Source organism: Furipterus horrens, unplaced genomic scaffold (genome assembly GCF_987537825.1).
Source record: "Furipterus horrens unplaced genomic scaffold, mFurHor1.1.pri manual_scaffold_5, whole genome shotgun sequence".
In the NCBI taxonomy this organism is placed as follows: Eukaryota; Metazoa; Chordata; class Mammalia; order Chiroptera; family Furipteridae; genus Furipterus; species Furipterus horrens.
In genome coordinates, this window is record NW_028327175.1 from 109363231 (window position 1) to 109375142 (window position 11912).

An 11912-nucleotide genomic window follows, 5' to 3' on the forward strand; every position below is an offset into this window, starting at 1 on the left:
TCCTTGCCTAAAGCAGCCTGGGGTTTGCAAGATGATGATTTGCTGGGAATTCCTCCCCTCCCCCTTCAGCTCCACCTGGCCCTAGAATAAGAAGCACCCGTTTTTGTTTTTGTTTTTTTGTTTGTTTTGTTTTTAACCTTCTGATCTACCAGAGATATTTCTTTTATTGGAGAGGTGCACAGACGGAAGACTTCCTGCCAAAGTGAGGAGCTTCTGGCTGCCATGGGCGGTGGGGTGTGGCGGGCTCCTGGGCTCCTGTCCCCTCCCCTGTACAGGTGGAGAGAAAGGGTGTGGACTCAACTTCGGTAAAAAGGGCCCCAGACAGAGCTAGACATGTGGCTCCAATTCCAGCATTCTGGGACCCTAGAGAGCCCCATGCCCCTTCTTTCTCTCATTAGATGGTGAAGCTGGGGACCCCAGAGTGAGGCAGAGATCCCAGTCCTCGAAGGTAGTCGAGGAAAAGACTCCACCTCCCAACACAATCAAAGAGAGGTGAGGATTTCTCCAGTGGCTAGCTGAAGTTCTGGCTCCCCTCAGCCCTCTCTGCACAGGGGGTCCCACCGGGAGGGCCAGGTACCCAGACTCCGGAGTCTGAGCAGGGTAAACTGAGGCTCAGAGAAGGGCAGCCCTGGTCCAAGGTCCCCCTCCTCCACGCACCCCTGCACCCTCTACAGACTCGAGGACATGCAGAGTCTGTCAGCCCCACAGCCTGTCTCTGCTCTGCGTGCTCTCTTTTCCTCCCAGTCCTTCTGCGGACACTTCCCGCTCCCGGCTGGCTTCCCTGCTGCCGCCTCCCTCAGCCCCAGCGCTCTGGGCGCCAAGCGGGAAACAAGACGTTTCCCTGGTCTACCCACAATCCGCACATTCTTTTCTCCTTACTCTCTGCCTTGCTGTGTGACCTCAGGCAAGTAGCCGCCTTTCTTTGAGTCTCGGTTCCCAGCCCAACTTTCGGGGCTGCAGCGGGGATCTGGGTCACCTACCGCCGTTCCCCCGACTCCCAGGGCTACCGCGCGGCGGGTTGCCTCTTGCCTCGGGCAGTTCTGAGGCTGTTATGAGCCTGGGATGGCCAGTCACCTGGCCACACCACCCCCACCCCCTATAAAAGCCGTTTTTTCTTTCACTTTCCCTCTGCTCTGCAGGGCTTGGGTCAAACTCTTGAGCAGGCATCCAAGCCTGTCCCTGCAGCGTCCACCACATGATTTCCCAGAAGCTGCTCTGTGGCACCTCTACTCTACTGGGCGCTTCCTAGCACACACGCGGCTCTTCTTTGAAATGGCCAGTCCCCTGCTGCAGGGCAGCCAACCTGTCCTTAGGCACGTGATCTGCAAGCCCTGGCTTGCAGGGAGCTCATCTACACCTCTGGGTGGCCCTTGATTTCTTTCTGGTTCAGCAGCACCGTGAAGGAAACAAAGCACCCCTGCAGGGGAGGGCATCGGAACACTGAGACTGCTCCCTGAGCTTCTTACTCCTGGAGGCTGGGTGCCCTTGGGAGGAAGAGAAAATTCCTCAGGGACCTTCACTGGCTGGAGGCTCAGTCTAGCAACCTGGCATTTCCAATGCCGCACCCCGCCCACAGCATTGCCCCTGCCTTCCTCCTCCAGAAGTCCTGGACCCCTGCCCGGCCAACCGTGAGAACTAGGAGAAGTCACCTCCCTTCCCAGACTTAGATTTCCTCATCTGGAATTGGGGGCGGGGGGCCTCTCCCCCTCAAAAACTCCCCCAACAAGCTCTGGCTGCATCCAACAGAGTTGACAAACTTGTCATCGATCTGGGATTCAGAGGCAGTCACACATTTCAGGGGTGCCCGAGAAAAGGAGCGCCACCACTCTCAACCACACAACAGCGGCAGCACCAACACCGTTGGGCTCCTGCGGGGATAGTCGGTTCCTACATTGTGCCAGGCACTGTGCTAGACCCCTAATTCCTCACCAACACCCTGTCATTGGACACTTCTCCTCCTCATCCTGTTTTACAACCCAGGAAAACAGCCTCAGAGAGGGGTGGCGATGTGTTCCCGTCGCACTGCACCCAGCCAGCAGTGCAGTATGGATTCAAACCCGACCCTCTGACTTCAGCTGGTGCCACCTGTCTGCACCATGCTCTCTCCCACCATCTGTCCCCTGGCCCACACTTCTCCCCCAATCACCATTTGGAGACTGGGGAAAGGGCAGCGTTTGTCCAGGTGACTGGCTAGTGTCGGCTGGCTGAGGTCCAACAACTATACCAAGGAGCTGACTCTGGCTTTGGTTTCCCTGCTTCTCCGAGGATGGGCGGCCATGAGGGGAGGGGGCTCTGGCAGGGGTCCCGTCCTTGAAGGACACCCCTCAGTGTTTACCTGTCAGATAGAGGACCTTGTGGTTGGCTGAGCCAGGCCATCAATGAAGAGAGCCAACATTGAAAGTGGGCCCTTTACTCTTTAGAGCCCTTCAAGGACTGATAAAACCCTCTCACATTCCAGGCACCTGGACTGACCTGAGAGCCCCTCAAGTGGGAGGAAATGGCCAACCACCTCATTTCTTCCAACAGCCACAGAAGAACAAGAACCCCCTCTCTGACCACCCTCCAGTTCAGAGCATGTCTGTTTATTTGGGATGGCAAGCCCAGCTGAGACCTCACCCTAAATTCAGAGGCATTCTCAGCCTCAACTTCCACCCCCCGCTTTTTTTACCTTGGGTCTCTGGCAGGCAAGACCCGGCAGGGCGTGGAGCCAGGCAACGCATGGTGTGGGAGACGCTGTGAGCCTGGCAGCCCCTCCTGGTGGTACCCTCAGCCTGCTGGAGGGTGGTGCTTTCCGATGCTCAGCTCAGGAGCAGGCAGCCTCATTTCTAGCATGGTTCCCTGGACCCAGACCAGGAGCCCGCCAAGATTAAGCCAGCATGCAAAGGTAGAAAGTAAGGGACCAGCAGAAAACTCTCCCCCCTCAAGGTGGCATCAAGCTCTCAGATCTCTCTGGTCTAGGCACGCACTAATTTGTCCACACTCCCTAAACTCCCCCTCAAGCTTCAGATGTTAATTTCATTTCCTTGTTGTGGACAGCATGGGGTGACTGAAGAAAGTTGTAAAGTTGTCTCTTTGTGGGGGGCACCTTCAACACTCTATAACATTCTGAAGTGATGGAGACCACAGTGGTGCCAGCTGCAAGTATCTGCCATCCACTGCAGCACGGGGCCAGGATGAGAGCCCCACAGACGTCTCAGACAAGCTGAGAGTCCCTGCTGGGTTCCAGCAGACTTTCTAGATTCCACTCCCTTCCGCCGCTACCCCCACACCAGGTTGCCCTGAGTTTCCCTGCAGATCATGTGTCGTTAGTCCATCATTTTTATTATTCCAAGACATTGGACTGAAACATAAAATATATATATATCCCAATATGGGATATATGCCAGGTGGTTGGCTAATATGTCTTTCACAGCTCTTCTAAGTCTGACGTCCCCATTTCACAGAGAGCAGTCCATAGCCTCAAGCCTTCGGCAGACAGCAGTATTTGGCTAGAATCAAACATTACTCTGCTTTCCTATTCCATAGTTACCTTCTGTGTGAGACATTCTTTTTCATTTATGATAGGCACAAACTTTTCTTAGGAAATTAAGTTGAGTAAAAAAATGTGAGTGGCCTGAAAAACACTATCAAGTAAATAGCAGAGGAGGCAGGCAGACATCACGTGGGTGGTATTGAAATGAAAGAAGTTTGGGAAGCAATCACTTAAGTGCCTCAGGCATTTTTACTAAAAAAGCACTGGGTCGGGAGGGTGATGAGCTGGTGTGTAGTCCCCACTGTCACTGGCAGGTGTGTGACCTTGGAACCTTCACTTCCCTTGTGTGAACCTCGGTTTCCCCATGTATGTAATGAGGATAATGATGCCTGTCTTTGCAGGGTGGTTATTTTGAAACAGTTGCTGCTTTCAGAAGTCCCAGGGGGGAAGTAGTTAGACAAATAAGAAGTGTAAAGAGTCAATCTGAAACAGTCTTGCTTTGGTAGGCTAACAAAACAGAAGGGACGAATATTAGAAATCACAAAAAAGTGTCACTCTCCCTTGACTTGGTGCCAAGAGAGAGGCATCCCTGGCCACTCGGCTCTCTTGAGGCCACATATGGGAGTCCCTTTCTGTCCTCAGAGGCAGCCAACCCCAATGGCCATGGCCAAAGCAGTTCTGAATCAGCCTCATGGCAGGTGCTTACAGTGAGAGTCAGCCAGGTCTGGATGAACGCCTGCCTGGATTCCATCACCTCTCACTTGGATGACAGCATCAGCCTGCCACAGGGTGAGGCCTCACCGCAAGACCAGAATCTGTTCATGCCTGTGTCAACACAGAAGGTCTCTGAGCTGGGCAGTGACACGTGTGTTTGGCTGACGCCAGAGGCTGTAGATCAGTACAAGGAGGGCCTGGGGTAGAGAGACCAGACAGGAGGCATCGTGCTGCCCAGCCAGGAGCTGATGGGGATGTGCATCCCAGCAGAGGCAGTGGAGATGGAGAGATGAGGAGAGTGGCAGGCTAGCACAGAGGTAGAAGACAAGCCTAAGTGGATAAGGGCAAGGAGTGGGGTGGAGAGGTTAAGACAAGCCTGGATTTTCTCCCTGTTAAAGCATCCTGCATTTCCTGCTGATGTTCTTCTGCAAAACTTCAAAACTCCCTCAGAGGTGGTGTCCATTCTCTTAAACACAGGGCTCTAACCCTTACTGACTGAGGGGCCCTGTCAGTGCCATTGAAGCCAGCCTCGCCCTGGGCATCTGAACATCTGTCTTAAGTTAGGATCTAGCATGACAAAGACCACTAGCTACCAGCAGAAGCACTGTTAAAGTTGCCAGATTGGAGTCCCAAGGAGAGGAGGTGGGGGGACACTTCATCTTCCAAGTAAAATTGGCGCTCCAAAAAGCTCATCATTTCTCCCTGCAGTCTCCCCAAACAGACCTGGCTTGGCCCTACCTGTGTACCTCTGTTCAAGCAGTGTGCCTTCCCAGCACCCCACTCCAGCCTTCTCCCCATAGTTTAGCCATCCTTCAAGGCCTGAGTGACCACCTTCCTTACTTTTCCAGCTAATGGCAATCTTCTGCTTTATTCATTTTTAGGAAACTTGTTGCCATGTATTTTACAATGCATTGTGAATTTCTTGTTTCATGAATATAGCCCCTAGCCTCAGGAAGCCAGTGTTTTATTTTCTGATTTAAAAGACACCCTATTTCAAGATTGTTTGAATGAATGGGAGGAAGCCTGAATCTGAATGATCAAGGTAGACTCAAGTTCCAAATGGATGAAGAGTCCTCCTTTACTAGGCCAGAAGTGTTTTTTCTTATGCTTTTTGTGGCCACCACCATTCCGAGCAGGTGCTACATAAATGATTAAGAGGGAGGGAAGGAGAGGGAAGGAAGGAAATGAGATTAGTGAATAGAGTGGTAGGTGAATAGAGACAATAAAACTGTATGTACCCAAGTTAGGCAGGTAGGGAGGTATATGAGAACGTAAGCCTTTTAGTAGGTATTATGCAAATGGATTAGTTGGTAGAAAGGCAGGTAAATAGGTTAATACATAAACATATAAATAGAAAGTGATAAGTTGATAACTAGATATAAGCAGATCGTAGATATAAGTAGATAGTAGGTGGGTAGGTAAACCAAGTAAGTTTGAGTTCAGGCAAATAGGTGTCTGGGCAGGTGGCTGGAGAGACCAGGAGACAGCAAGGACACAGGTGTGCTGCTCAAGGTAACAACAACAGAGAACAGAAACCGTCTGTGGTTGTGTCAGGCACCAGGCTTGGAGCCAAGCTGAGTATGGAATAGGCAACTGGTCAGCCCGGGAAAACCCATGGGGAAGTGCCAACTTCCGGGTGCAGGTGCTTCTCCTCTGTGGTTCTTGGAGTGAAGGCGAAGTGGGTCTGACTGACTGAGAAGCCACCCAAGGTGAAAGGACAACAGTCGTTCCTGCCAATGCAACCTGTCTCCTTCCAGGAAGCAAAGGAGGCTTCCCTATAGGAGCGAGACAGGGTTTGGGGAAAGGAAGGAAGAAGGAGGCAGGGCACAGCCCCTCTTCTCTCTGTGACCTCAGCTCTGGTGGTTCTCATCCCAAGGGCCAAATGGGGAAGGAAGCTGGAGGAAGAGCTTGGTAGCCTGGGATTTGCCCCCCCCCCCCTTTCCTATCAATCAGGAGACATCACAGAGGGAGCCTTTGTTCTTTGGTTTCTAAAACAGTTCTCATGGGCAAAAATATCACACGATGAAAACAGAGTGTGACAAAACAACAAAGGAAAGCCAAAGAAAACAATACGATCTAAAACGGTGGGGGTGGGAGAGGGTGGGGGCATGTCCTACACAGCCTCGGCGAAGCATGCACAAGATGCACTGCTGCCTCTCACTCTGTGCACAAGTTCACAAAGCCCAGGCTGGTTCCATCGGACCTTACCCAGTCATCCTCCTGTTTGCCTTGGGTCAGTGCTTGCCCTGAACAACACCCTCAAGGCTCATGAGTTTGAACCAGCTTTCCTCTTGCCAGAAATGTACCCTATGTTGGATGAGGTCACCAAATCCTCAGAACATCACTCTCAGTACCATTATTACCTTCATCTTTTAGATGGGGAAACTGAGACCCAGAGGTGTCCCAGGAAGTGCTCATACTCATACCCCTTGGAATCAGGGAGTCACAACTGACTGGAATTCAGGCCCTCTGAGGGCAAAGCCCCCGTTCCTCCTGTGCGATTCCCACATGTGGTGTGCCATTCTGAGGGCAGCGTCCACACTGACTCATCGTTCAGATGCCCACAGCACCCACGCACTCAGCACTGTGTTTTCCATGAACTGAGTATCAGGATATTATGTGGGGCTCCCAATGAGACTACAGGCACTGTTGTTTTCCCAGCTCCTCACACTGCTTGTTTATTTCTTCCTTGTCCAGCGCTCCTTGCTATTAAGCTCCCTAGAGTTATCTGCCTAAAGCCAAGCCCTGCCTTGGAAAGTTTCCCAGCTGGCCTCTCCCTTAAGCCTCACCACAGCACCGGGAGTGGTCCGGAGGGAGAGAGAGACCTGAGACAAGAGACTCCCTCCCCTGCCTCGGTTCTTGTCTCGCCTGCAAGAGAATAATTCAAGCGAGAAACAAGCACAAGTAGTAGAAATAAGATAGCAAGTTTATTTATGAAATACATATGAGCACAAAGCTGCAAGCAGGCAGCTGGCAAGTCTAAATGCCCCACATACAGAGAAAAGAAAGTTGTTAGTAAGTTTGTTCTGTACACTTGAGTCAAGGCTACAAGCAGGTACTTACTTAGCTAATCTAAGTACACCAACTGTTGGGGTTCAAGGGTTATATACCTTAGTCAGCTTCTAGGTCCCCTCTCCTTCCCCCTTGGGAATAATATACAGCTACAAAGGCTTTCTCAGTTAGTAAAGGCTTTGTCTTAGCAAAATTGTTACCAAGGCCCCCTTTCCCAGCATAGAACCCCCTTCCTCCTGTGCAATTCCCACTTGTGATGTTCAAAATATCCTGCAATCTTAGTAAGATTGTTACAGAAGTCCCCCTTTCTCAGCACAGTCTCAAGGACTCCCACTCTCCTGTGTTATTTTGCTTGTAACGTTCAGGACACCCGAGCTCAGGACTGCTGAGTTAATTGGTGAGACGTCTCCCTTTTGCTTCCAGCCTCTTGTATTAAGTTCTTTCTTAGGTTGTAATGGTGAGGGCCCTGCTTTATTTCCCCTCTGGCCGCTCATTCCTAGCTGCTACCTATCAGGAGGTTTATATCATCGCTCCCATTTTAGAGATGAAGAAACTAAGGGTCAGAGTGGTTTAGTCACTTCGCCAAGGTCACAGGGCTTGTAAATATTAGAGCATGGCCTCAGACTCAGAGAAGTCCAGCTTCCAGCCTGGTTCTTTTTCCACCATTGCACTCCTGACTCTCTTTTCTGGCCTTGGATGGCCCTTCCAGAGGCTGTCACCCACTATTGACCAGCGAATGCTCAAGCATTTGCTCTGATTCCTCAGTGAAGTTGCTGAGTTCTGTTAGGACAAGGACCTTGACTTTTGGGCCTTCCCCACTCCCACCCCCTACCCTGATCCTGCCTGGGGCAGGATGTGCACGTGCTGCTTTCTGTAGCACAGAACCAAACTCCCAAGGCTACACCCCCAGAAGTGGGCTTTCTGCACAATTGCAGCTGAAGTGCTGCACTATCGGAAGGTGCCTTCTGAATCATCTGGCTAGTTTCAGTTTGAAGCTGGTTGACCTGTTTTGGGTACTTTTATGGTATTCCTTCGGGTCGTTTAAAAGAGGCAGCCAAGCAAAAAGTATAGTGCTAGATCTCAACTTGGGAGATATAATAGCCCCCTTCCCCAGGCCATGACCTGAGGTAAATTACTTAACTTCTCTGTACCTCAGTTTACTCATCTGTAAAGTGAGGATGAGGGCAGTACATGAACAATTCACCTACCTACCCACCTATCTACCCACCCATTCCCCACCCACCTACCCACCCATTCATCCATCTCTCCATCCACCTACCTATCACCCAGCTACCTACCCACTCACTCATCTACCCACTCTCCGTCCACCCATCCATCTATCCATCACCCATCGTCCCATCTATCCATCCAACATTCAACAAATACATATGGCACACCTCTCTTATTCCAGACAGTTGGGAGGCAGCTATGATCAAAACATAGATCCCTGACCTTATGGAACTTATTTTCCAGTGGAAGAACCAGACAATAAAACACATTCAAAAGTAAAAAATACAGAAGGAGAAAATATTAATCGAGGGAGGGGGGTTGGAGTGTGGAGAGGGAGTTGCAATTCTAAATAGGATGGTTGGGGCAGGCCCCATTGAGAAGGTGACATCTGGGCAAAGAGCTGAAGGCTGTGAGGTGGTCAGCCAAGAGGGTATCTGGAGGAGTGCTCTAGATGGAGGGAACTGCAGTTGCAGAGGTCCTGAGGCCTGTCCCAGGAATAGCCAGGGGGCCAGCCTGGCTGCAGTAAGAGCAAGGCAGAAGTAGGTGAGGAGAGCAGAGTGGTGATAAGAGCCAGATCAGGAAGGGTCTTTCGGGCTGTTGTCCAGATTCAGCTTCTCCTCTGAGTAACATGCGGTGGGGGTGGGGCCAGTGCAGAGTCTGAACAGTGGAGGGTGAAGATCATTACAGGGTTGTGGAGAGAGTTACAAAACTTCACATGATGATTTGCTTTTCTGGGCCCCCACTGAAACTAAAGTCAGTGCCCTTTATTTATAAACCACACAATTCTCTTTCCTGTTCTTTGCCCCCTCTGAAGGCTGTTCCCTCCCTGCTTGCACTGCAGCCACACACATACCCAGGCCTGGGTCAAGCCTTCAGTCTTGGAGACCAGCTGACCTGGAAGACAGAAGGAGCAGGAAAGAAAGAGAGTGGTCCTTTTCTTTCTCCCAGCCTCCTGAGGACCACGTGACCTTGAGCCCAGTTCCCTTTCTAGAGTCATGTGGGATCAGAAATAAAAATATTACCTCCCCAGGGAGGAAATGCAGTTAAATAACAGGAACCAGAGAAAGGAGGAGGGTGGGGCAGAGGTGTCTGAAGGAGTAGGTAGTTTGCAGAGGCATGTGTCTAGGAGAGAGGAAGGCTTTGCCTTCTGCTGAGGCTGGCATCTGCAACCCTTGCTCCCCCCCTCACCACCACCACGTGGGCTGCAGACACGTGCCACCAGTTAAGAAGGCAGGGAGATGTAAAGACATTTGTTTCCCCAAAAGCTTGTTAGGAAGTAGAGAGTAAAAGATGTGTCCATGAGACCTTCTGGGTGAGAATCTAACCATAGGAGAGCCAACCCCAGGTAAACTTGTGTCTTGGCAAAAAGAGTTGGGGAAATAACTACACTACTCTGGTGCCAAAGGCAAGACTATCAAAAGGCTCTTTACCACTCAAGGCCAAGTTGAGGATAAAAGCTTATCTGTCTTCAAATCCTGACTCCACCACTTCCCACTTCCACCTGGGGACCCAGAGTTGTGTCACCTCTGAGTAGTCTCTGTTTTCTTCTTTATGTGGAGAATCACAATGGATATAAGAAATAGCTGAAAAGGTGCTTGAGTGTGCTTAGGCACAGTAAATACTCAGTAAATGTGAATCATTGTTATTATTTCAAGTTTCCAAATTACTCCGAAACCATAAAGGGACCAAGAAGACTAGGAATTTATGATGTCAAGTCATAAAATTGGAAAAGCACAGATTTGTATAGAGAAGAAGACAGAATAAACACATGTCTTTGGGAAGAAGGTTGTTTGAAACAAAGAGAACCTCTTTGTAACTCTGGGATGGAAGACCTAACATGTTTGAGGAGCCAAGACTGTGACTGAAACATAAGGTGTAGCCTTGATTTTTCTGATTTAAGATGCATCAAGTGTCATCAATACTCTTTCAAAATAAGACACTCTCCCTCTCATCTAGTTCCTATTCCCTGTCTCTCTCTCTTCCTCTCACGCTTTTCTCCACTTTCTTTTGCTTTCTCCCCATCAACTCTCTCCCTTTCTCTCTGCCTCCCTCTCTGCCTCTTTCCTCTCTATCTCTGTCTCTCCCTTCCTTTCTCTCTCCCCATCTGTCCTTCGGTTTCTGTCCCTCTCCGTGACACAGATGCACACACATACAAGTGTGTGTGCATGCACATATATGCCCGCATGCATGTGCACACATAATTGCACAAATGTGCACACGTGCACAAGCACACACACAGCATCCTCTGATCTCTAGTCTTTTGGCCCCTCCTGTCTGTGGCACCTCACTTCTCCATCACTGAACCACACTGGTTGTGCCTGCATCCGTCTTCCCCACTAGACTGTGAGCCCCTTGCGTGCAAGACCTGACCTCTCCATCTGTGGCCCCCCAGTGCCCAGAACAGTGCCTGACACATCAAGGCAGCCAGAGAGGATGGGCATTTGGCTGCATGCCTCCAGGAGGGTTTTCTCTTAAACAGAGTGGGGAGCACACTGTATGCCTCCAACACACCCATCATCATAGACTGAGTTCTCCAAGCCCTTGCTGCTCCTGCCAGCTCCATCAGAAGCCCTGATTCCTATCCAGGTCTGCCTTCCCATCTTGGAACAAGAATGATCACATTGACTTCCCTTTCAGAGAGGAAGGAAAATCCTTGAGGTGCTTAGGGCCAGGCATCGCTTCTGGAGCAAAGGAGGTGTCAACTTACATCCATGGTGGTCCTTGTAGCTGGGATCCTTTTCGACCATGGGGTCCTGAAGCTCATTCCAGGCCCACCCCAAGAGGGCCAAGTTGGGGTCTCCTTTCTGTAGCAGGGTTAAGGAAATCTTCCTGGCCAGAGCCTCTGCATCAGGCTCATGGAGCAGGGCACAGTGATATTCCCTGGAGAGAAGCTCCTCCTTCAGCATGTTGTCCAGAAGGGCCTGCACCTGACTTGGCTGATGGCTGGAGAGCAGCCTCCGGACCTGAGTCAGGATGGTCTGGAAGTGGTTCATGGCAGCACTCCGAGGAGGGCAGCTGCCCAGGGCCAGAGCCTGGGATTTCTGCTCAGCCAGCCTGCAACATCCAAAACATGAAGTGAAAAACAGGATGCAGGAACCTCTGCAGTTTATTCCTTCTTAGGAAGATTTCCTCATTTGCAGTGTAGGCTGGGGTGTCTGGTGAATGGTTGGAAATTTGTTCTTGGGTAGATTCAAACCCCACAGATAGTTGCAGGTACCAGCAGTGGATATGTGCTAGAGAAGCCTTCAGCCTTGTGGATTCCATTTGATGTAGCCTGGTATTTATTAAAAGGAAGGAAAGCTGACTGAAGATCTCTGAGATGAAAGGCCTTGTCAGATGTTTTATCATAACAAGAAGGCAATTGGGGCATAAAGGTTAAGCAATTGGGTTTGGAGCTACTCTGCCCGGGGTTCAAATCCCAGATCCACTGCTTGCTAATTATGCACTTGGGAAAGTCACACAGCCTCTTCTAGCCTGCATTCTC

The 11912-nt window shown here is 50.6% G+C and overlaps 1 protein-coding gene across 1 annotated transcript in view; it reads right to left on the reverse strand.

Annotated features, from left to right (window-relative positions):
- Positions 1-11463, reverse strand: part of CIITA (class II major histocompatibility complex transactivator) — a 46045-nt gene extending 34582 nt beyond the window's left edge. The window contains exon 1 of the mRNA XM_090277012.1: positions 11136-11463. Coding sequence (XP_090133138.1) covers positions 11136-11421 — 286 coding nt within the window. The 5' untranslated portion in view covers positions 11422-11463. The remainder of the gene's footprint in view (positions 1-11135) is intronic.
- Positions 11464-11912: the final 449 nt, after the last annotated feature.